Below are 26104 nucleotides of genomic sequence, written 5' to 3'. Positions count from 1 at the left end.
ATCACCACAGCCATGAGGAATGTTGTGATAAGCATCACCCATATCACTGCTACTCCTGCATAAAGCAAGAATCATATCCTAATTAGAGAGAGGTCAAAATGGGAGTTCAGGTGTCATGTCCTTAGCAAAACAATGAAGTATCATAATTTTATTTTTTTCCTCTTCCATTCCTAAACGTCTAGTTATATTTTTTCCCCTCCTCGCCTTCTATGCTACTGGAACTATTCCTCATTTATATTCTTGATGGTAGCAAAGACAAGAAATTTCTGAACTGCCAATGCCAAATAGAAGGAGCTAGACAAGGCCTACTTACCATATGCATTTCCTATCTCTGCGCCACCCTTGAATCCTACTGTTATTAAGATACTAGCAATCATCAGAAAATAGTTCACTTCAGGGGAGTAGACTTGGCCTTCATACTTGTCGGAGGTGTGTGTCATAGTCACTCGTGGGAAGCAACCAAGTACAATAGATTGCCTAATGATGGAGAAACTTGCTGATATCAGTGCCTGGCTAGCAACAACAGCAGCAAGGGTAGCCACGACAAACATTGGCCAGAATATGGGATCAGGCACAGAGCTATAGAATGTGGTGCTAATCTTATCAGGGTTCTTGATAAAAAACGCTGCCTCACCAGCATAGGCAAGGATCAATGCAGGATAAACCAAGGTCGAGAAAGCCAGCTGTAGACACAAATTATCAAGGCTAGGCTGGACAGGAGATACAGTAGTAGTCCCTATGCAAGTTAATAAGATGATCATAACTAACAGTTCACCTGAATTGCATGCTTGCTGAAGTGACCCATATCAGCGAACATAGCTTCAGCACCTGTTTATCAATTCATAGTTAGAAAACATTCTGGGTGTAAAATATTTCTTAGGCACAAAAGTGCATCAAATACTGACCTGTTATGCATAGAGCAATTGCACCCAGGAGCTCCCACCCTTTTTTATGATTTCTTGCAAAGTAATAGTATATGTAATGGGGTGAGAGTGCCTTGAGGACTGGTGGGTAAAATTTGATGATGTTGTACACGCCAATGGATGCAATGAACCCAAACCAAAGAAGCATGATGGGGGAGAAAGAAAAGCTAACTTTGCTCGTCCCAAATCTTTGAAAGAGGAAAAGAATGAGTAGGATTACCACCGAGAGGATGACAACATCATCTGTGTAGCAAGTAAGCTTCAGTATTTCAGTGGAGAATTGTTTGTTATTTGATCGAGGCATAAAGAGAGCAACAGTAGGAAAATGAGATACTCCAGGCAGAGAGGGACAGAGAGAGAGATCAAAACTTGCCTTGTGTAATCTTTGAGGATCTCGATTGGATTCCTTGGACAGCAGAAAGAACTGTAAAAGGAGATGAAAAAAAATAAGATATTATGACCAAGAAATGGATGAGTACCATAAAAGCAAGTTCCCCTGCACACAAGAATTTATAAGCATTCTTATATGAAATTTACTTCAATTATTACACAAAAATAATGAAGACACAAAGTTCATAACAAATCTATAATTTTGATGATGTCATTGGTTTTCTTGCTTCCGGTACCCATAAAAAAGTCAACTTAACGACCCCCAAGAGAAGATTTGCAGCTGAAATCTTTCTAACAATATATCTATGCTCAATTCAATGCATTTCTTCTCCCCTCTTCTTTTCCTTTTGACCATCTTTACTTGAGAACATAAGAAAGGTACCATACCTTGCAGGTTGATGGAAGGTATAGGCCCAGTGGCATCAAACACCAATTGTTAAGTCTGGTCTGTTTTTAATTCGAGCTTAAATTTAGTTTAAGAGGTCAACCAAACGTGAGTTTAGTTTGAGTTATTTCTACTTATTTGCATGCAAGGACCTCCATGCACAGAAAAAATGATAACATGCTGATAAGTACCTGAGATTGCAGGAGTGAGGGCTCCATCTCCAATTACCATACAAGTTCCAAGCAATACTATGATGGTAATCAGAATCTGTGCTTTCGAGTTCTTCTCCAAGAACTTATGTGCCTTAGAATGTAATCCACTGCGTCTACTATAATATCTCAAGTTACTATCAGAATCCAACCTTGTACTTGGCATAATCATCTTGCCCTTGAAATGTATATTTTGTCGCAACAAGGAATATATAGCAAAGGTGCCACCTATATCCAGTGAACAAAGTAGAAAAAAAGTTGACAACTTTGAATATAAATGATCATGCAAACATGTGAAAATAATAGACAGTTGATCTGGACTGACATAATATATATCATATATATAAGTCCCAAATAAACTTCTAAGACTTCTCTGGTTTGAAACAAGGAGATTATTTCTGTCAAACCAGAGATGGTCAACATTAATCAGAAAAGAAAATTCATGATGCAAGAGAAATTTTCCAGTTGATAAATTTAAGAATGGATATATTTGAAGACTAATATTGCGCATGAATAAATAAACTCTCATGCCCCTGGTAATGCATATGCTAGACTATTATCCTGTCTAGATGATTTTTGTTGCATAATTAAATAAGAAGCTCTAAACATAGAGAACTTCAGAGCAAGTTAGGCCCCTCTGAGGAGAAAAGCAGAAGCACCTTTCATTGTATTGGTTTTTTTTAGTAAAAGGACCATTAATAGTTAGAAGCATTAAATTAAGAAAAATAATATTTAATGAACAAATGACGAGCCATTCTTAGAGTACTAGTGTGCATTCGCCTTCTCTATATTCTTTAGCTTGCAAGACTTGTCATAATATGTTTGATGAGGACCATCAGGGCCAGTGTATGAGTTTCAATAAATAATAGAAAAAAAAATGTTGAGAGATGCTGTGCGGCCCCAAGCATCATGACCCTTGTGAGCTGATGGCTATATTTGCATCTTGGTGAACCATGATTTTTTCTCCAATAAAAATCCAGTTTCTCTTGAGTGCAAGTATGTGATTAAGGGGAACCTAACCCCAATATGTAAAAGTTGATTTTGAATATAATTTCTGATGCCATTTTTGTGAACTACAAATTTTAACTTTAGTTATCGTTATGCGCAGCCATCCTATATCCTTGTTCAAGCTTACCATGGTGGTGGGCTTCGGCTCAAAAGATTTGTCACTCAAAATCATAAATATGTTGTTCTTAGGTTACAAGAATGCTCGAACCAATCTGTATAATTCTTCAAAAGAAGAGGGATGAAGTAAATAGATTTAAAATGATTATTTTCAGTCTCTTTCAGTGGGATTTCCAATGCAAGACAGGAAACAGGAGGAGGAAATTCATCATAATCTTCCATTTCTATCCCCTACCAGAAAGGAAACTAATACCCCAAAGAAACACTTTTTAAAAGCACGCAAAAATGATTACAAAAATTAAGAAACCAAAACTCAAAATATACAAAAAGCTAGCAGTGCTAAATCCGTAAAAGTAATATGATGCTTACGTTCACGGCAATTTCTTACCTTCTCCGTGATCATCAGCATGCAAGACTATCACTACATACTTGATTAAACCCATCATCGTCAAAGTCCAAAAGATCAAACTCAATATACCGAGTATATCTTTCTCCCCCGGGTTCGGCAAGGTGATAGAAGAGAAAACGTAGAGGGGAGAAGTTCCGATGTCGCCGTACACCACCCCAAGCGCTTGATAGCTTAGCAGCACCGTTTGCATCAACGTGAAATTCTGTAAAATTTTCCATTAAAATTTACACTTCGCTATAAGAAGAGAGAGAGAGAGAGAGAGAGTAGGTGATAAGAAAAAGGTACGTAGGGATTTTAAACAAACCGTTGGTTGGCGTTGTGGGATCATGTAAGCGTTACCGAAACCAAGTGTTCTTCTTGGTTGTTCACCATCTTCTTTAGGGTTTCCGTTGTCCATATCTACGATGGCCTCACCTCCTCTTGCCTCCTCCATCTTTGGTTACAAGAGAAACCGAGACACGGGGAGCTATGTACTAAGTTCAAGGTTTTCTGTAAAGAGAAGAGAAACTGGAGGGGTGGTTGGGAGTTACTAACAGCGCATATATTGCCACGAGGAAGAGAGCAAGGAAGCTTCCACGTCCCGCGGTAACTCCGCGTTAGAAACGAAAGGCCAAAAGCTTTACTTTTTAAGAGGTGGCACGGAGTTCGCTGTTTTTCTCCGAAGGCGTCCGGTTTCTCATAGCCGGCCGTGCCAGGCCAAAAAAGGAAAAACAGAGCCTTATGGAATCTCCGATCGATACGATTGAAGGTGCGAATTTATACTTGTAAAGTCGTTGGTATGATTTAATTTAATCTGAGACGTTAGAAGGATTTGGAAGCGAGTCTTAGTCGAATGTATAGTTTATCGTCTAAAAAAATAAAAAAAGAAGATGGAAGAGCCTGAGGACCTTCGTGGAAAGAGACCGGCGATGAGCGATACGGTTAGCAATCATTGCTTCCGTTTCAACTTGCAAGAAGACATGCTTGATCTTCTCCGCGTGAAAGCAATCAACAGGGCACTGGAGATGGAAAGCAATCAACCGGGCACGTTCACTTGGCTATTTTCTCCGGCGCAGAGAATCGCAAAAGATCTCCTCCGCGTGAAAGCAATCAACAGGGCACCAGAGAAGTTTTCCAGACTGAAAGCAATGGTGCTGCTGTGAAGCTTTCCAGATTGAACCCCCACCGATTGCTTGGTCAGATTTTGGTGACCATTGGTTGCACCAGCTGCTCCAGACTGGGCTTTTGGCTCCCCAGAAAATGCCTGCCATGGCTTGGGCTCTGGGCTGGGTGATGGAGAACTGTTTGCGACCATCCCTTGCTGGAGTTCCCACACAGTTCCTTCAATCTTATTCTCCACACAAGCATTATGTAGAGTTTAGCTTGCAGCAGCTGTATGGGTGGGTAAGTTTTCAAAGCTGGAAAACAAAAAAGAGCATCTGATAGGAAGTAGCAGAGATTGAAGATGTACCAGAGTTCCAGACTGCAAGTTTCCAAGAGAGACATGGCTCTTTGAGCTATCCTTACTTGATGGCGATGGAGTTGCTGCTGCAAGGGCACGCTTCAGCTCCTGGATCTCCTGCCGCTGAGAGTGACAAATGGCCGACAAATTTTCATATTTGGATGCAATTTCGGCTTTCTCCAAGTCGGCTTGCTTCAAACTGTTCCTTCAGCCTATCCGCTTCAGCTTCTAGCTCTTTTCTCCCTGATCCATTGTTATGATTATTACTAGCACTAATTCTGGAGTCAAGGTTACTGCTCTCAAACTCAGCAATGAAGGTTTTAAATGCCTCGTTCTGAAATATCTGTATGGTCTCAGGATGTACTGCTTTTGTTTTCCGAGAATTCTGTTGTGGCTCCTCTTGGAAAAAGCTTATTTCAAAGCCTTTAGAAGGACCCTCTTCAAACATTTTGAGAGGGTTTGCTATCCCTCTTTGTCCCGTATGAACATGTTCTCTTGGCGAGATAGTCTTGCTATCCAGACTATTCTGATTGTTCTTGGATATCCACTGTTTAAATGGCTCCTTGTCAATCAAAGAACCTTTGTTTTCTACAACCTGCGGAATATTATATTGAGACATGAAAGCAATATTAAGAAATGCCAAAATTTTGTGCTGAAAGCAATATTAAGAAATGCCAAAATTTTGTGCTGAGATGTTGCTTTCATATTAAATCCAATTACAGTAGCTAATACACATATTGTCCGGGATGTAGGTTCCAGGCATCAGACAACAAACCAGGACCAACAACCAGAGTGATGTCTTTCTGCTTTCATATGCTGTGATCAGCTCACTGATTTTCAGTTTATACTAACCTTCATCATGCATACTGGAAGTAGGATGGTGCATGCTGATATTTGATGATGACCCATCAGGTAAGTATTTCTGCAATTCCACAGGCAATTGTGTTGCAATTTTATTTACACAGCTCCTATATTATCTGGATCAGTTAGCTTCAGATTCAGTTAAATCTGTTAGCTTCCGTTAGCTTCAGTTAGATTTGTTAGAATCAGTTAGTTTCAGTTAAAACTATTAGATTAGTTAGTTGGTAGTTAGTGAAGATGCAAGCCTCCAGCTTGCTGTGCAAGATTAGTAAAACAGAGTAGTTAGAATTCACTATTATATAAGTTCTTGTAGTTTCAGATCAGGCATATTGAGAATTCTTTTTTCTCTCATTCTCAACTTTGATCAAACTCTCTCGTTCTCAACTTTTCTCTCTTGTTCTCTGTTGCTATTCTGTGTTTCTTCTCATTTGTTCTTCAGCAATTCTTGACAAATTGTTCATCAACAAGAAACCACACCTGAAATGTGAAAAAGGCTGGGCATCAGTAAGATGAGATTTAAGGTCCCTTCAAATCCTAAGCCTACCACATATGCAACAATCTATGACTAACCTAGTTTCATGGAGATGAATGCCCAATCAAGCAAAGCCCTTGCTTGAGTGATATCTGGTCTGGCGTTTGGAGAGGCTTCATGCATGTCTTTAATTAGGTTGGTTATGGCAGCACTATACTTTGGTAACTCTGGAATTTGGTTTTTATTTAAAGAATAATGAAATTGGATTCCTATTGATTCTATTAGATTTGAGATGGATTTGAAAATTAAATATAATGTTAGCTTCGTGTTATCATGGGTTGTATGCCTTGGTAGCACGGTCGTGTCATGCTTCAAATCTAGGCCGCGACAAATTATGCTCCGAATCTGGGTCGTGATAGTTTAGATCTTCTGATGCCCAGACAAGGCTTCATAGAAATTTGTATGATTTGAGATCGACAGAAGAAAAGATGGGAGAAGTGATTTCAAGTGTCACAAAATGTTCTCTTAAATGATTAGTTGGAAAGGATCAAATATATGGCGTCATGCTTTTCAACCCCTGTTTCTGTAGATTTTGGCATGAGGTTTATCTTAAAGAAGATCGTTAATGCCAAAGAGCTGATTGCAAAGTTTCCTACAGAAAAAAGAAGAAGAACTTGCAAGATCAGTTTTATGTTGCAAGAATCACATCCTGAAGTGCAGTTAATCTGAAGATAAATCTAAGCTTTAAATTGTAGTATAGAATTGAATATGACTTCCAACTATTTAAATGGACTATCTTGTGGGGCATGACACTCTTACAAGAACAATCAAAAGAAACAGAAGGATACAAGAATAAAGTTGAATATTCAATTGAAAGAGCTGATATACGAGAGATCTGCGGGTGCAGGTACTTCTTTTGTTCCTTCCAGCATCTGAACCACCTCCTTCATGGAAGGCCTCAAAGGAGGATCCTCAGCAGTACACCAAATAGCAATTCTCACCAATCTCTCGAGCCTCGCAGCATCACTCTTGGCCTCCGCATCATCCTCCGCCAACATCTCCAGTCTCCTTGCCATATAGCAGTCGTAAGCCCAATCCGCAAGCACTGCCTTCTCATCAAATTCCATCTCCAGTTCTACATTCTTCCTGCAACAAATGATCTCCAGCAACAAGACCCCGAAGCTATACACATCCACCTTAGCCGTGATGCGTCTATTCTTGAACCACTCAGGCGCGACATACCCTCTAGTCCCTCTTATACCAGTACTTGTTCGGGCCTGATCGGTCTTCAAAAGCTTCGCCAATCCAAAGTCAGCTATCTTGGCCTTGTGACGGTCATCCAAAAGGATGTTCTGGGGCTTTATATCGCAATGGATCGATGATCTGAGAGCTGCACTCTTCATGCAGGTATACGAGGCCCCTAGCTATTCCAAATGCAATGTCCATCCTCTGATCCCAACTAGGCCTCCTGCTTCCAAAGAGGAACCTTGCTAGAGAGCCGTTGGTCATGAACTCATACACCAACAGGCGGTGCTGTCCCTCGTCGCAGCACCCTAGCAATCGGACTAGATTCCTGTGATGGGTCTGGCCAATTACTTTCATCTCTGTTTTGAATTCCTTCTCTCCTTCCTGCACAAACTTCATTAACTGCTTCACTGCAATAACTTTCCCTGCATGTCCTCCTAAACACCTTGACCGCACCAAATGACCCTCTCCCCAGTTCTTCCTTGAACATGTCGGTGGCCTTTTCGAGCTCTTTGTAGGTAAAGGAGCGCAAGTTTACTCCTTCAATGTCTGAATCCTGGTGACGTCTCTTAAGTTTCGTGCGAAATGGAAGCAAGAAAAACAAAGCAATTCCTGAGAGTAGGAAAAGATTGACGAGCATCGAACCAGCTAACATCACTGCACCAACGCGGTTCAACTTTGATTGGTCTCTCTTCCTTTCGTGCAATTCCGGAGGAGGAGATGGCAAAGAGGAATTGCCGACTGCTACTTTAATCCAAGCCTTCGCGTCGGGCACAGGGCTTCTTCCATTGGAGAGGGGGAGCTTCTTCTTCCAGCAACCTGCAGTCCCAAAGATTGCCACCGCACAGAGACAATCTTCTAAGCAAGCTCTACTACAGTCATCTTCGTTCATCGGAGTCAGCCTCTCGTAGTCCGATGCCGGCCAATTCGTGCCAAGTAAATCCAGCATGCGGTATGTGACTCCTGCTTCCGATGCATCCATGCTACAGCTCTGCGCAACGAAGTCAGGCTTGCAGCCATTGCGAGTGTTGTTTGGATCCATGTAAGAGTACATCCGTGGGCATTTGCATGTAGGCCGGCTGTCTTCGAGAATACAGTAGCTGTTGAAGCCACAAACACCGCTGCCAATGTCCGCCCAGTTTGAATTGCAAATGTCTTCAGGAACCCACCGTGATGGCTGCCAGCTCCCCGTGGAGGCATTTCTCGGGTAGGCATATTTCCTGAATACACCATCGGGAGCGTCACCCTCTGGTAGAATTCTTGTGCTGAGTAGGTGTCCCCCGAGGTGAGGTTGACCGAGCTTCCATTCAGCATCTCCATGTACACGAATCCTGACGGACTGAAGATCAGGCGTGATCCAGACCCTGTGTGTTTGGACTAGTCTCGTAAGGACCATAGCTATTTTGGGAGGGGAGAGCTATCAGATTAAGCACGACATCTCCATTAAGCAGCTGAAGTTCGAATTTTCCGATGGAGTAGTCGGAGTCCGATTGAGGGGGGGAGAGCGTGTTGCTTGGATCCAGCACTTGGCTAGGCAGCAGGGTGTCTGAGGGACGGTCGAAGCTCTGCCACAGATAACTTGAACCGTTGCTTGCTAGAGCGAAGTTACCGGTGTCGAGCATGGCAGCGTAGCTGACACTGCTCGTCTCTGCGCTCCACATCTCCTGCCCTCTATGGTCGCTGAGCATGAACTGGCCATCGCTGGTGAGCATGACTTCAAATCCTCCATGCACGGTTAGGTCGTTGCCGTTCCGTTTCAGATACCAAATGATGGTTTTGTCAGGAATTTTGTCGAACCATATCGCCACAAGGTAGAGGTCCGTGTGTGAGGACCCGTGCGTAGGGGTGGCAATCGGGTCGGGTCAGGCATAAACAGGTCGGGTCAAATACAGGTCGGGTCAGAAAACTATAAATCTGAATCCGACCTGTTTATTAAACGGGTCAGGAATTACAAACCTGAACCTGACCTGTTTATTAAACAGGTAACCCGATCCGACCCGTTTAACCTGTTTAATAAACAAGTAATCTGTTTACCCAACCCGACCCGACCTGTTTAACCTGTTTGCCCAACCTGATCCGTTTAACCTGTTTAGACCTGTTTAATCTGTCCAACCCAACCTGTTTAACCTGCCCAACCCGACCTGTTTAGACCCGTTTAACCTGTTTAGACCTGTCTAACCTGTTTAACCCGTTTAACCTGTTTAGACCTGTTTAACCTGCCCAACAGTTAAACGGGTTAAACAGTTTAAACGGGTCAGACATCTAAAATCCGTATCCAACCCAATTAATAAACAGGTTAAACGGGTCGACTTGTTTACGACCCGAACCTGTTTAGGCCAAACCCAAACCTATTTATGGCGGGTCGAACACGGGTCGGGTTGGCGGGTCGGGTCATATTTTGCCACCCCTACCCGTGCGGGCATATGTTTAGTCCCACATCGGTTATTCGTGGGGTAGATCTTGGGTACTTATACAGGATCAAGGAACCCAAATAATAACTTCCGGTTAGCCATTTTGGGTGAGGTCCTGGGTTGTTACACCATGTGAGCGATACAGCAAAAGCCAAAGGCAAATTCCCCAGAGGGAGAAGTGATGCAGGACAGGAAATCAGCCCCGATGAAGATGGAAGCGATAGGGATGAAGACGCTGATCCTGGGGGTTGATCGTGATTGAAACCCAACCGTGGAGTGCTGGATTAAGAGTCCTTTTGCATTTGAATTCTGTTTCATTTGAGTCAAGAGTCCTTGTCATTAAGTCTGGTTTGGATTAAGTTGGGATTAGGAGTCTTATTGGTTTGGGTTTAGTATTCCTTGAGTCCAAATGTATGAGGGATTAAGGTGTTTTGTGATCCTATATAAGGATCGCGTGAAGGGGTTGTACTTCTTCTTCTTGGTCTTTGTTTTTTCAGCCATCAATGAATGAATGAAAATTACGCTTGAGAGTTTCAGCATTAATCTCCCACTTCATGCTCTGTTTCTGGTTCGGCAAACAAAGTTTTACTTGATTTTTGCAGCGCCTATTTGGTTCTGAGTTTCCCTCAAACCCAGCAGCATTGTGAACTCCTTTTCTCCATGTTCCAGTCGCATCATTTGGTATCAGAGCGAGGTCTTTGGGCTTCGATGGCGAATGATAGTGCTGCGAGTGTTCATCCCGGCAATGGCGATCAAGGGATGCCAGCTTTGTGGGAAGCCGTTCGCGGCTTGAAAGGAGCCGTCTGTGACATCCAACAGGTGCTCCAAGGCATGCGGATCGACCCCAATCGGGAGCGCGTGCAAGCCCATGAGGATCTCCCTCACGGTCCGCCAGTACCGGCACGAGATCCACCCCACCAGCGTAGGGCGGCCGATTCTTTCGGAGTCATCTGATGAGGAAGGAGATGGAGCGGAGGCCTTCATCGCGTTTGATGGACCGCGCCCAAGAGGGAACGCCGAACCAGCCGACTGCAGGTATGTGGGAGGCGGACAGAACCGAAGAGCCCCAGGTGGAGGATGGGTGTTCGACCGAGGTTTCCTAGGGTAAGGCAGGCCCTTCGACTGTTTCCATGAGTTCCGCCCAGGAGGGAATGCAGAACCTATGGCGTACGGGATCCATTGGGGTGCTCGAAACTGGGGCTCCCCTGATTTCCGTTTGAACATGGACCTCCCTACTTTCAACGGAAACCTCCATATTAATGGATTTTTGGATTGGTTGGCCGAAGTAGAAAAATTCTTCGATTATATAGAGATCCCGGATTAGAAAAAGGTGAAGTTGGTCGCATACAAATTGAGGGGTGGAGCATCCGCATGGTAGGAACAATTGCAACAAAACCGTCTGCGGCAAGGGAAGATGCAAATCACCACCTAGCGGAAGATGAAGCAACATCTGCGTGGTCGATTCCTCCCGCCTGATTACGAGTAGACGCTATACATCAATATCAAAATTGCAGACAGGGCCCCAGGACGGTGACCGAGTACATGGATGAGTTCAATCGTCTCAACGCCTATAACAATTTGTCAGAAATGGAAAATCAGCAAGTGGCACGGTACATCGGAAGATTGAAACCGACAATCGGAGATCAGGTAGATCTACATCCGGTGTGGAGTTTATCTGAAGCCACAAGTTTGTCCCTAAAGCTCGAGGCACAGGCAGCACGGAAGGCGACCAGCCCACAAGTCGGACAGTTTCTCCGGATTTCCCCATGGCAAAGCAGAAGGCCGTTGATGTGGCTGCCACTTCAGGCCATCTGCCGCCAACGTCCATGACCAGAGGAAATGAAAATTTCAGCAAGCAGTTGGCGGTCTCGAAAGGTAACAAGAATCCCTATGAAAAGCCAATGCCCATAAAATGTTACGATGTCAGGAAATTGGGCATCGGTCCAACGAATGTCCAAAGAGGCGACCAGCCAATGTGGTCGAAGCTGCGGAAGAAGGGGTGCCTTTTGAGAAGGAAGAACAAGAGGAGGTGCCGACTGACGACAACGACATCGTGCTGACGATGCCTAATCAGGGGCCTCTAGCTTCTTTTGTGGTTCAGCATATCCTGTTTGTCCCGAAGAGTGAAGAAGAGTCGCTACGCCACAACATTTTCAAGACCCGCTGTACCGTCAACAAAACTGTGTAATGTGATTATTGACAGTGGCAACAGCGAGAATATTGTTTCTTTTGCATTGGTTAGTGCGATCGGATTGAAGATAGAGAGACATCCATCTTCCTACAAGATTGGTTGGATTAAAAAAGGTGCGGAAACAAGAGTGGACAAGATTTGCAGAGTGCCACTATTAATCGGGCCGTACTACAGGGACGACGTTTTGTGTGATGTGGCAGACATGGACGTATGCCATGTTTTACTTGGGCGTCCATGGTAGCATGATACAGATACATACAGGGGTCAAGATAATACTTATTTATTTCATTGGCAGGGTAAGAAGATCCTACTAGTGCTAGAGAATGAAAGCACTACCCCCAAAGCTTCTAAAGTAGAGGGGAAGTCTTTTCTCATTGTGCCAGAGGAGATAGATGAATTGATCGAGAAGCAGCTATATCCAAACATTAACTCGAGGGCGAGTTGTTTTCAAGTGGAGGGGACTGATGCAGGACAGAAAATCAGCCCCGATGAAGATGGAAGCGATAGGGATGAAGACGCTGATCCTGGGGGTTGATTGTGATTGAAATCCAACCGTGGAGTGCTGGATTAAGAGTCCTTTTGCATTTGAATTCTGTTTCATTTGAGTTAAGAGTCCTTGTCATTAAGTCTAGTTTGGATTAAGTTGGGATTAGGAGTCTTATTGGTTTGGGTTTAGTTTTCCTTGAGTCCGAATGTATGAGGGATTAGGGTGTTTTGTGATCCTATATAAGGATCGCGTGAAGGGGTTCTTCTTCTTCTTCTTGGTCTTTGTTTTTTCAACCGTCAATGAATGAATGAAAATTACGCTTGAGAGTTTCAGCGTTAATCTCCTACTTCATGCTCTGTTTCTGGTTCAGCAAACAGAGTTTTACTTGATTTTTGCAGTGCCTATTTGGTTCTGAGTTTCCCTCAGACCCAGCAGCATTGTGAACTCTTTTTCTCCATGCTCCAGCCGCATCAAGAAGCCCATGAGCTGTTTTCTTCAAGGGCGGACAAGGAGGAGCCCAAGGTTATTCTGCCGTTAGTTTGAGCAGTGATGAAGGCAGGAGAAAGCAAGAGCAGGAGGTACAGAATAAGAGACTCAGAAGCCATGGTCATCTCTTTGTGGCCTTCGTGTTAAATAGAACTCTCGTCACAGAACTTGGCTAAAGATAGGCCACATTCGAATACTTTTGTGTGCTTACCATGGAGTTGACCTGAAGTGGTGCCCTTCGAAAATTAAGCACCATAGAAACTAAATTATTTGCAGATTATCACAGGATTATCTAGCTCATCACCCTCGGAGGATTGGTACTCATCCTTTAAGACAGGATTGCTGGAGAATGAAAGTCTTATAAGCATATGAAGTGAAGCATATTTATAGAGAGGCTAACAGAACTATAGATTAAATGACAATATATATAGCTAATCATACTAGATCTATTTTGTGGATGGTTGCAATTGATATGTGTATGAGTTTCTTTGAATATTTTATTTTCTGATTTCCATGGATGGGTTTATTCTAGATTGGCTTAATGAATTCTATTTATCAAAAAAAAAAGTGACTTTTTATAGGAAAACGTAGCCGGTCAAAACTGCAAACTTTCTCGTAATAAATAAGAAGTGGAAAAAAGAATGAACCGGTCAAAGTTTCAAAGAAAACTATGGGTGAAAGGATGTTATTTAGAAACTAAAAAGACTCAATGGTATATAAAGTCTCGCAACAAGTCTAAAGATGGGTCATGTTCAAAGACTTTGTGTGCTTACCACGGAGTTGACTAGAAATAGTGTCCTATGAAAATTAAGCACTGTGGAAACTTCTGGGCAAGATGTGTTGCTGGAAGTCTGGAAGGGAACCTCACCAAGTCTTCGCTCCTCTATACAAACATTTCGGTAAAAACAACAGATAAAAAAGAAAAAAAAAATCAAAGCCAAATTATAAAAAAACTACTAGGAATTTTACATTATTTCATCCCATGCCATTGGTGGCGCAAGAATTAGCATTCTTACGGATTCTACAAGGAACCACATGCTTTGGAAAAAGAACAGGCTAGTGCTAACTTTGAAATGAACGGTGAATTATTTATTTCGGTAGAAAAAAAAGAATGATAAAGTCATTAACTTTAAAAGGGTAAAATTTTAGGGAGTAAATATACTCAAGTATACTAAATTGCATGAACTAAAGGCTGCGCTTGACACATGTCTCAAAAACATGCCTTGGGAGATTAGATACTGGATCTTATAGGAAATTGATTATTAATTTGCGGCAATTGTAGCAGATTATGACATGACTGGAACCATTTGCAGCCTAAGAGCCAATTAGGAGTCTCTCATTGATTAGTACACCAGTTGAAAGGACTTCGCTAAAGATTTTGTTTTTTTCCTCTTTTTTTTTTTTTTGGGTGCAGGAAGGCTAACAGAAGATTTTTTTTTTTTAAGTACCAGTGTGAGCCAAATCGAATTGTACTGGACGGTTCTGTCCAATTTTAGCCGATTTTGATCGATTTCGGTTGGTTTCAGCCAGAGCCAATCAAATTTCAGCTCTTTAGAAACTGAAATTATTTTCTACTGTCAAACTGTTTTGGTCGGTCGGATCAATTCAGTTTGGACTAAATCAACCGATTTGGCTTGGTTCAGCTTTTCTTATGACTAGCCGAGGACTCTAAGGCCTAATTTTAGTGCGGACAAGAGAAATTAGTGAAAATGGGGTGGTCGGGTCTGCAGACTATTCGAACGGTGTTGGAAGACTTTTCTGTGTCTGATATTATTCCATAAACGAATGGCTACCATTTCTACGACGACTTCCGCGATGCTTTCAGGTTGACGCCGATAGTCAATGTCGTAGAAAATTAAGAAAGACGGTGCTATATCTTTCCAAGATTCCTCCAATCTCCACTGGAGAAAAATCCTACAAGCAAATCCCTGGTATGGCACCCTCTTCTCTGTTCCACCATTTCCTACCTCCTCTCCTCCTGCTACTAGCTTTAATCAGCCCTTCAGATGCTCAGGCTTACCACAACATAAGCTTGGGCTCCTCCTTGACTCCCCTAGGCGAAAACAGCTCGTGGCTCTCGCCTTCCGGCGAGTTCGCCTTTGGATTTTATCCCCTCGAAACCGATAGCAGCCTCTTCCTGCTTGCCATTTGGTTCGTGAAGACAGCAAACAAAACCGTAGTTTGGTACGCGAACGGAGACAAACTGGTGCAAGACGGAGCCGTAGTGCAGCTGACCACCGACGGGGATCTCTCGCTCAAAGACCACAACGGCCAGAACGTGTGGGACGCTGACATCAGCAATGCCTCCTACGCTGCCATGCTCGATACTGGAAACTTCGTGCTTGCGAGCGCTGATGCAACCGTTAGTTGGCAGAGCTTTGCCCTTCCCTCTGACACCATCTTGCCCTCCCAAGAATTGAATCTGGACACCGAGCTGCGAGCCCGCATGATGGACACGGATTACTCCAGTGGAAGGTTCAAGCTCAGGGTCCAAGCTGACGGTAATCTAGTGTTTTATTCCGTGGCCGTCCCGTTTGAATTTCAATACGATCCTTACTGGGCCAGCAACACTGTTGGAAACGGCACACAGCTCGTCTTCGACGAGCTGGGTACCATTTACTTAGACCTAAAGAACGGGACTCGATTGAATTTTACATCTGCGAGAATAGCTTCAATGGGTGATTTCTATCACAGGGCAACGCTCGACTCTGATGGGGTCTTCAGGCAGTACGTCTATCCAAAGAATGGGATGCGGGATGGAAGCTGGAACGAAGGCTGGAATCTGGTGGATTTCCAGCCTCCAGATATCTGCCAAGCGGTAACGACGGGCACCGGGAGTGGTGCTTGTGGCTTCAATAGCTACTGCAAATCTGGCAACCAAAGCCTCGTCGACTGCGAGTGTCCACCCGGGTATTCCTTCTTGGATCCAAATAGGAAGTACAAAGGGTGTGAAGCAAATTTTCCAGCACAGAGATGTGACGCAGATGAGAAGGAGATAGAGTCACTGTATGGTTTCTCAGTGAAGATCGACGTCAACTGGCCTTTTTCTGATTACGAGCACTTCAACCCCGTAGATGAGGACCGATGTAGAAAAGAATGCTTGAGCGACTGCTTCTGTGCAGTTGCTATCTATAATAATGGGAATTGTTGGAAGAAGAAGCTCCCGCTTGCCAACGGGAAGACGGTCCCTTCCAATGGGTCAAAGGCTCTCATCAAAGTAGCCAAAGGTAATAACTCCCAGCCTCCACCTCCGACTCCAATCATAGTGAAGAAAGACAGAGGGGCTCGGATTTTGGTTGGATCGCTGCTCCTAGGAAGCTCTGCTGTTGTAAATTTTGTCCTTATCACTGCAATACTTTTCGTGAGATCTTGCTCCTACAACAAAGTGAGACGGAAGCTTCAGCCTGGCTCGAACATGGCAGCGCTGAGCCTTCGCTCATTTACATACAGTGAGCTTGAAGAAGCCACAAATGGATTCAGTGAAGAACTGGGTAGCGGTGCTTTCAGCAGAGTCTACAAGGGTTACTTCGATGATGGACCCACAACCTGTGTTGCGGTTAAGAAACTTGATAACCTTTTGCCAGACATGGACAAGGAATTTATGAACGAAGTCGGAAGCATCGGCCGGACCTACCACAAGAACCTAGTCCGACTGCATGGATTCTGCAACGAAGGGAATGAACGGCTTCTGGTATATGAATTCATGAAAAATGGCTCACTGAGGGAATTCCTCTTTGGAAGCGTCAGGCCAAACTGGAACCTGCGAGTCCAGATAGCTCTGGGGATTGCAAGAGGCCTCCTGTACTTGCACGAAGAGTGCAGCAACCAAATCATCCATTGTGACATAAAGCCTCAGAACATACTCTTGGACGACAATTTAGTTGCAAGGATATCTGATTTTGGACTGGCAAAGCTCCTGAGGACAGACCAGACTCGAACAAACACCGCCATCAGAGGGACCAGAGGGTATGTTGCGCCAGAGTGGTTCAAGAACATAGGGATCACAGCAAAGGTGGATGTGTACAGTTTTGGAGTTATGTTGCTGGAGATCGTGTGTTGCAGGAAGTGCGTGGAACAAGAGGTGGGGAACGAGGAGGGACTGATACTCACATACTGGGTTAGCGATTGCTATAGAGATGGGATGTTGGAATTGGTGGTGGAAGGTGATGAAGAGGCAGCCTTTGACATGAAGAGGGTGGAGAGATTTGTGAAGGTGGCCCTTTGGTGTATCCAGGAGGAGCCATCAATGAGACCTACAATGCAAAAGGTGACTCAGATGCTGGACGGAGCAACCTCAATCCCAGAGCCCCCTGATCCTTCCTCCTACATGAGTTCAATCCAGTGAAATCATGTGCTTTTTTTGAGAATCTGAAATCATGTACTTGCTACTACTTTGTCTTATGTTTGTTGTTAACCTATGTCCTGCTGCAAAAAATAATGGCATTCTCTAGCCAACCATGATCTTTGTGTACATCTATTTCGTCAATCCTTGGGTTAGCAAGTGTATCGATTTTAAAACTCCTAGAGAGTGTTTCTTTTTGCTCTCGCTCTTCATTTAGTTAGCTTGTACATCAAATAACAGGGATTTTGTTAGTATGTGTTACCCCTGAAGTGTTGCATAAGAACCAGCGTGTGAATGAAAGTTTAATGAATAGCATACAAATTTTAACGAATGAATATAGGTTTGAGTGTTTATGCATAGAATTCCTCTAATGTACCGAAGAGCAATGGAAAAGTCCTTGATTTTAGATGATGGTATAGTAATCGATTCAAAGCAAGATCTATTGAATGCAAAGAGGAAGCATATTTGGACCTCGGATATGTCATCAGCCAAACCGCCTGCTCAGTTATTGGATTTTAAAAAAGAGAGGTAAGCGCCACCAAGGTGGTAGCTCAGTTGGAACGGGGCACTTACTCCCAACCAAGCGGTTCCAGGTTCGAAACGCGCGGGCGTCGATTAAATTTGAGGACCGGATGCCTCACGCCTGGACGCGGGGTCTGGGAGCGCTACTGGTCGGCTGATACCAAGGTGGCACCAGGATGACGTACTCACCCAATGAGGTGGGGAAGGGATGAGCAAAAATGGGTGCCCCCTATTCCTGAGTCATGATGATGGGTAGGGGGTGCTCTCTTCCTGTATCGGACATGTCCTGGTGGGAGAGGGGCCCAGTGTGGGGTTGCTACGTGGGGGTGGTTCGCCTCCCCCCCTCTCACCCTTTTATTCAGCAAAAAAAAAAAAAAGAGAGGTAAGCAAGGCATAGATGGGTGTGAGCAGGTGTGCAGGTGCTTTAAGTTATGTACAACCGTGTGCAGATCACTTGGGGATTTCCTCAACACCTGTTGGACGTGAACTATCACTACAACAAAAAAGATGTTTGCCGACTCTATATTGTCGACGCTAGATAAAAGCGTCGGCAATTTTTTTTCTTGCGACAGTAAATGCCGACGCTTTTATAAAGCGTCGGTAAAAAACCTTCTGTCGACACTTTTGTTAGCGTCGGAGCGTTGGGTCCATTACCGACGCTTATAAGCGTCGCATTGTTTAATCACCGATGCTTATAAGTGTCGGCATAAGGGATAAATGCGACGATGCTTATAAGCATCGTCGGACTTCATTTCTCCCACAACAAAATCCGATCAACCCTCTCCCTCCGTAGCCCTAAATCCCTACTATCCCTAGCTAGCTCACGCCGACCGACTCCCCCCTCCCTCCGCCGATCTCAGCCATTCCCCTCCGCAGAGCGACCCCAAATCGCGTTCCTCCGCCACATCTCCTTCCCCCTCCCCCTCTCCATTGGCCTCCTCTCTGTGGACATCTCCCGCCTCCTCCACCGCAGAGCACTCACGCGGCGTTTGAAGTTTGGAGCCGGCAAGGACAGGGACAAGGCCAGGTTTGGGATCTTCTTCTCTTGCTTCAATCTTTAAATTCTAGATGTTCTGGATCTTTAAATCCGTGCTTGCCACCGCCATCCACATCGGCAGAGCCTGAGGGCAGCTATCCTCCTCCGCCGCCTGGGACGCCGAATTCTGAATACTACCCTCCATCATCAGGTTCATGGGTTTGCTCACACAGTCACTGGGATTTCTTCTATGCTAGTCCATATATATGTTGTGTTTTTCTTTCTACTAGTTCGTAACTTCTGTTTTTTTTTTAAATTTGAAGAACTATTGGTGCTTTTGGTTGAGGTATAACTATAGGGTAAGGTGGTTTTCTTCTGCATATTTTCAAATTACTGCTTATAGATTACGTATTAGAAGCTAACTGATTGAGGAGGTGATCGCAGAGGGAAAAAAGATGCTGGAATGTTTGAGTGAAATAAATCTAGCAAATATTGAGACAGAATTCCAACAAAAAGAGTTAATTACTTTCCAAATATTAATATGAATATCTATATATTATATATGTGATTTGAATATATAGAGACCATTAGATTTAATGGTCAGCTGATATTTTTCTGCTGATATATAATATAAGAAAACATCTTTTGATCTGTTGATACTCATTTGTAGCTAGTTTAAAAATATACAGTCGTAGCAGCCAAGATTGGTCTATTGTACCTTTCTGTTGAACAATATTCATATATTGAATAAGTAGAATGTAATATAGTAATTTAATTAATTTATAGAGAGGAATTGTAACATAGGTGAATATAAGTTTTCAACTTGCTATAAAAAAAATCATTAATTCTGCAGATACTTTGTCAAATTAAATCCATTAATTTGTAGATTAAAATTTTAAAAATTTCTATAGCAGAGCATTATATTTACCTACATATCATATTTTTAAAATATTAAAAAAAAAATTCTATTTCATTGCGCCGCTTTCGCATCCTGAGATATTCATAGTATCAATTAATTTCAGCAACTTAGTAGACAATCTAGTTGTTTGTAGCCTAGAAATACCAAAATTATACCGATGCTGCAATTGTGGTGACCTCGGCGGCGGCGGAGCACACAGATAAACTCTCTCTACGCTGCGCTCCTATCTGCTCACTCCGCCCTTCGCATAGAGACCATTAGATATATTAGATTATATATATTCCAGTTGGAAAGTAATCTATATTATATTTAATTACTTTGAATTCTAATGGTCGATATATTATATATATCTATATATTATAAATATGAATATCTATATAGAGAGCACGATCTAATGGTCAGCTCATGCAAGTATCATTTCCTTTTTTTAACCATCAGTAGTACATATTGTTTATTTCTTTTTTTTTTTGTATGACTGTGAGGTTTTCGTCTTTCATAGCACCAGACTTCACAAATTTATGCTTTTAGACTAATGAATAGCACTTATCTCTTAGATACCAAATCATTAGGCACACAAGTTTCTACTCATCTTCCTTGTTAGGTGGATTTGGTTGCAATACAAGTCATTATATAATGATATTATGTGGTTCTACATGTATTGAAATTTTTGAGAAACTGCATATTTTTTGTATTGCAGGTTATGTTTTTATTGATAAGGTGCTTGGCCATGCCATGAAAATCATATAAAGCACCAGACCTTAATTCAAATTTCTTGTCTTTATCTCCTTACAAGCTTGAGTATGCCTATTTTTTGAATCTTATCTTTTAAACAAGAAAACAACTCCTGGTAAATCTTAATTCTCAAAAATTAAAACTTTCAATTCGGGAGAACCAGCATCATCATTTTGAGATTTAAAACCTCCAAAAAATGTCCTTGATGTTATGTGTTGCAAAGTTTATTGGAGGAATCATTGTCAGTATTGTTCATGCACAAGGTAGTATCAGTTTGACTACAATTGTCTGCTCTTGCATACTTTACAATGAAGAAACATCTTGAGGGAATATTACAATTTTAGTGTCACTTATTGATGCAAGTATAAGGAATAATTCAAAGTTTGCAATGTGAACATAAGTATAAGAATAATGAAATGTAAACTTTCATTTCTTCAAGGGCCATAAATGATTAGTTTGTGATGCCTCTCAGAAGTTAGAACTGCTTAGTTATTGGAACAAACACTTAAATGTTACCTAATTCAAGCTGTATTTCATTTGAAATCCCATTTCAATTACCTAAATGCTAAAACAGCTTAAAAATTGAACACCAATATCTTAAGGGCTATATAATTCAATAAATTTATTGTATCTAGAGAAAAACAATTCGACCATTTATATATCGCCTGAATTAAGATTCTAGCTCAAATCCCAACTAATTTGAGCAAATGTTGTAAGGTACTAATTTTGCTTTTATGATTCTTTTAGCTAAAATCTGCTTTTGAAATTCTATTATATACTAATTCTGTCTTTCCAATTCCCAAGATATCATCAATCATCCTTAACCGAAGAAAAAAGATATGCATGCTAGGAAGAGCTGTAATGACTCATGCTAGGAAACCTAGTTGTCTGGGTACAACTAGGTTTCAATTTGATGTCTGGTAGCCAGTGTAAGTCATCCATTGTGGTTTGTGTTGATTGTAGTAGTTAACTATTATCCTAACTGCAATGGATTTTATTGAAAAGGATGCATAGATGTCCTAAAGGATGCATCGATCCCTGAAGCTTTTATTTTGGAGTTTCATATGTATTTTTTTTATGCTTTTTGAAGTACATTGCAAATGTAAATTGACAGTATGAATGTAATTTGACAATATGAATATTTATATAAATATGTTTGATTGTGCCATGAGTATAATCTCGTTTAGTGTGTATGCCTTTGATTTTGTAAACAGAGTTTTAAAATTTTTCAATAATTTTATTAAAAAAAATTATACGCTAATGATGCTTTAAAGCGTCGTTAAAATCACAAATGTTATCAATTAGCGATGCTTTAAAGCGTCGGTAAGTTTGACTTTAATGACGCTTTAAAGCGTTGCCCTTTACCGACGCTAAAAAGCGTCGCCAAAATTGCAATTAGCAACGCTTTTATGCGTCGCTAAATTGTAAGTTACCGACGCTAAAAAGCGTCGCTAACGCCCGACGCTTTCAAAAGCGTCGGAACATGTTTTCTCCACTGTAGCATAGGCGACCCTTTACCGACGCTTAGGAAAGCGTCGCTAATGACCAAAAAAAGCGTCGCTAATGCCCAATTTTCTTGTAGTGTATGGCCAGAAAAGGGACTGGTGAGAGGGTGACTCCGGCGGGGGGAGGTTGACGGTCTGAGGCAACCCTCCTTTGGGGGTGTGGCGCAGGCCCGTCGTGGTCGTCGATGGCAAAAGGTGTGCCGAGGCAACCAACTTAGACCAGCCATCCGATCTCTGAACAGAATTTGGGAATACTGCAGAGCCACTTCACGGAAGTGCTGGAGGTGCCGGAGGATAGACTTGAAAGAGCTAGAATGGTATGGAAGAACACGGCAGAATGGGTTGCCACCAAAGTGCGGCGAGCCAAGAAGTTGAATTATAATGTTGAGTGTTTTGCGATGATGGACGACTACCTTGTCGTTCGTTTCGCTTGTAAAGGTGATCGAGAGGCCGCGTTGATGAATGGCCCATGGATGGTGGCCGGACTACTCTTTGCGATGGAACGATAGCATCCAAATTTTGTTCCTAGCTCCGGTGAGGTGGGTAGAGTGGTGGTTTGGCTACGACTTCCTCAGCTGCCATTGGAAAATTGGGAGAAGTCAACCATTCTACAGATTGCCGAAAAGGCCAGCAAACCTCTGGCATTGGATAACTTTACCGATCAGGGCAAGAGACTTGGGTTCGCCAAGGTTAAGATTGAAGTAGATTTCAAATCCCCTCTCAAGCCGGGGATATTCATGAAGGGTCGCATGGAGGGATCCGAGGAGAAATTCTGGCAGGTTTTCATTTATGAAAACTTGTCGGCCTTCTGTCATAGATGTTGTCGGCCTACCAGTTAAAAGAAATCTGAAAGAAAAAAACCAGTCCATGTTTCTTGAAGCCACATGGACAAGAATCAAAAGTAAGTTCTAGTATTCTTTTACATTTTATCTAATCGCATGGCAGACAGTTTCATCAAAGCCCAGGGGTTATGGATCAAGTCTAGGTATGGTTTGGACATTAGAAACTAGAAATAATCCAGAAAAATCAACCAATTTGTGTTTCTTGAACCCCAAGTTGAGAAAGGGAAGTTTGTGATATGAGGAGAAAAAAAAGTACATAAGCAAAGAAAAATAACCTTGAAAGCAGAGAGAGCCTATTCGATTTGATCGGCAGAGAAACCTTCGAGCGAGAGCTTGTCGTAGATGGTTCGGAGCCTCTTCGCTTTTTGAGCTCTCGAAGCGGTGTCCGTACTAGCGGCCGGTCGCTCGGTGCCGGAGAGGAGAGAGGAGGAGAGGAGGATGCGAACGGTCGTTCGGCATTGGAGAGGAGAGAGGAGCTTGGCGTCGGACGTCGCTCGGCGTCGGAGAGGACAAGGGTCGGTCGGTCGCTCGTCGTCGGAGAGGAGGGAGGAGGCCAGAGGAGCTAGGGCTCGATCGAGATGCAAATGAGGAGGAGGGTGGCGGCCGCTGGTTTTGTTGTGAATTTGACTTTTGACGACGCTTATACGCGTCATCTTAGGCGAGATATACGACGACGCTAATAAGCGTCGTCTATTCCACACGCTAATTAAAAACCGTCGGTTTTTTTATAGGGTTAAGACGACGCTTTTACGCGTTGTCTATTCAGAAGAATTGCCGACGCTTATCTAAAGCGTCAGCAAATGTTTGCGTGGTGTCCTTTTTTCCCGACGCTTACTTCTAGCGTCGGTAGAAAAGCATCGGGAAAGATCCATTTTCCTATAGTGTCCCCAAGCATCTCCTTGGGAATTCACAATCCAAAAATCTAATAGTTGGTTTTACGGGATCACCAACAAGAACCTAACCGTTGGTTTTACGGGCTCACCAACAAACCTACACTATTGGTTTTACAGGCTCACTAACAAACCTTACAACAAGAATAAGTGAATCAAAGTATAAAGCTTGTTAATGAGCAAATAAAACAAATATGCACTCAAAGAAGAGATAAGAAAATAATTATCGCTTTGTAGATGCTCTTCTCTTCTTTGCCAAGATTGCTTCACTCTTCAATAAATTGGTTGAGCTCTTGAAGGCACTTGAATTATGCTCAACACACTTCTTTTGGGTTTGAACTTGAAGCAATAAATTGAACTCTCTTGAATTTCCTCTTTCTCTTGAATGCACACTTAGATTCTCACCAAGATGCTTTTCCTTGATGAATAGTGGCTCTTAAATACTTCTCCAATCTCCAAATATCAGTTATTAGCCATTGGATTGAAGAAACTAGCCGTTTATAGCCATTGGAGCCTTAAAAAGTACTTCTGCAGAACAAGTCGTTAGGTTATCAGTTGAGCTGGGGTCGACCCGAGCAAATGTGGGGTCGACCCAAGTGGGGTCGGCTCCAACTTTCTTGGGGTCGGCTCTGACAGTGAATTCCAGAATGCTGTTTTTCTGATGTCTGAAGCTAGGGTCGGCTCGAGCTTTCCTCGGGTCGACCCGAGCTCTGTGCTAGTTATGCCAGATTATGCTAGGGTCGACTCTAATTCTTCTGAGGTCGACTCCAACTCTGTGCCAAATGTTCAATAGTGTGTCATAGCGTGCCAAAGCATGCCAAATATAGCAGAGTTGACTCCAAACTACCTAGGGTCGACTCTAACCCTGATTTTCTACAACTGAAGGTTAGTTTAGCACATAAAGCAAATAAAAGAAATTACAATTAATTTAGGATGCTTAACACATAGAAGTTTCATCTCTTTAAAAATGAAAAAGATAGAATTGCACTTTAACTAAGGGAACTTGACTCTTAAGTCTATCAAACTGAAATTTAGATTTTTCCTTAAGTTCTTCCAATAAATTTGTCTTTAGATGAGTTCTTGAGAGTTGTTTTAATTGTATATGTAGAGCGTATCAAGAATGTATCATATCTTTCTTCCTTAAATATTTATGTACTAGATCAATTGAATTGAAAGCATCAGTACTCCCATATGACCTAAATGGTTTTGTAAACATCAAAATCTCACTATGATCCTCAATCTTCCCCTTTTTGATGATTACAAAACATTGAGTGTAAGCAAATTGGCATTCATATAAAAAGTTAGATTTAACATTCCTAAAGTGCTTTTGGTTCAAGAGTATCAAAATAGTATCATGGTAGGCCGTATCATATAGCATTGGTTGAACCAAAAACTCCCCTTATCTTATCCAAATGAATGTCAAAAGAATTTCAGCTTTGCTCCCTCTTACTCTTGTGTATCATTAACAGCAAAATTTTTAAAAGTTTGTGCCAAAATAAGAGTTTCATGTTATATATCGAGGCAAGAAAAATCTCTATGATTATGTGTCAAAATTCAGAATTTTTTTGTCAAAATTTAGATTTTTTTTTGTCAAAATTTAGATTTTCTTTTTGTCACATATCTCCCCCTTAAGTATATAATATATGCCTCTTAGTTTAAGGGTTGATGCTCATATTTTCTCCCATATTTTCTCTCCTATACAATTTTTCTTATAGAATTTGCTTCTAGTTTTTCTCTTATATTTTTTTTTCCTTTTATCATCATCAAAAAGAATGAATAATAATGAATTGGATAACATTGTAATCACAAAGATCATAACTCAAGAGAAACATTGTATTTCATCTATGCCAAAAGTATAATATTTTAGAGAAGAAATACAAACTACCACAAAGAGTAAATACAAGTCAAAATAAATACAAAATCAAGGAGACACTTTAAGAATATACTTCATGATAATGCTTTAGAGTTAATCAGCTTTAACATAATCAACATATTTCAATCTAAACTGATTTATATTCAATTCAAAATATAAAGCATTATGAGCATATACTCAGATATTTCTCTCCTTTTTTTTATTTATTCAATGCATATCAAATTATTACAAAAATATGAATAACGTAACTCAAGGCAATAATGTCAGGAAAAGATAATGAGTATAGATCAGAGCCAGAAAGGTAAGAAGAGTAAACCTGAAATAATTTCAGGGAGCACAAATATTATCAAAATCAAAGATAAAATATTTGGCTTTAAGAATGAGACATTTGAGATACGAACCAGAAGAGATCTCTAAATATAGATTCCAAAGATAGTTTTCAAATCAAGTGTAGATGCAATCTTTCTC

The 26104-nt window shown here is 41.9% G+C and overlaps 2 protein-coding genes and 2 pseudogenes across 2 annotated transcripts in view; 1 reads left to right on the top strand and 3 right to left on the bottom strand.

Moving 5' to 3' along the window:
• The window catches only part of LOC103720254 (potassium transporter 26-like), a 5816-nt gene extending 1046 nt beyond the window's left edge, over positions 1-4770 (bottom strand). The window contains exons 1-8 of the mRNA XM_008809865.6: positions 3746-4770; positions 3421-3643; positions 1890-2135; positions 1297-1347; positions 906-1166; positions 776-828; positions 314-683; positions 1-55 (exon numbers count right to left, since the gene is read on the bottom strand). The exon at positions 1-55 is cut by the window's left edge and continues 1046 nt beyond it. Of these exons, the coding sequence (XP_008808087.3) occupies positions 1-55; positions 314-683; positions 776-828; positions 906-1166; positions 1297-1347; positions 1890-2135; positions 3421-3643; positions 3746-3874 (1388 nt within the window). The 5' untranslated portion in view covers positions 3875-4770. The remainder of the gene's footprint in view (positions 56-313; positions 684-775; positions 829-905; positions 1167-1296; positions 1348-1889; positions 2136-3420; positions 3644-3745) is intronic.
• Positions 4771-4798: 28 nt separating this feature from the next.
• Positions 4799-5743, bottom strand: LOC103720266 (uncharacterized; annotated as a pseudogene).
• On the bottom strand, positions 5470-10151 carry LOC103720265 (G-type lectin S-receptor-like serine/threonine-protein kinase LECRK3; annotated as a pseudogene).
• Positions 10152-14925: 4774 nt separating this feature from the next.
• On the top strand, positions 14926-17708 carry LOC103720252 (G-type lectin S-receptor-like serine/threonine-protein kinase LECRK3). Its single transcript, XM_008809863.5, has one exon. It carries the CDS (start codon positions 14969-14971, stop codon positions 17378-17380), a length of 2412 nt encoding a protein of 803 aa, XP_008808085.1. The 5' UTR covers positions 14926-14968; the 3' UTR covers positions 17381-17708.
• The last annotated feature ends 8396 nt before the right edge of the window (positions 17709-26104 follow it).

This window comes from Phoenix dactylifera, chromosome 2, assembly GCF_051530095.1.
Source record: "Phoenix dactylifera cultivar Ajwa chromosome 2, Ajwa_hap1_PhDact_Kaust_v1.1, whole genome shotgun sequence".
Lineage (NCBI taxonomy): Eukaryota > Viridiplantae > Streptophyta > Magnoliopsida > Arecales > Arecaceae > Phoenix > Phoenix dactylifera.
The sequence above is the reverse complement of the archived record's forward strand: the minus strand, read 5'-3'. Positions and strand labels throughout refer to the sequence as shown.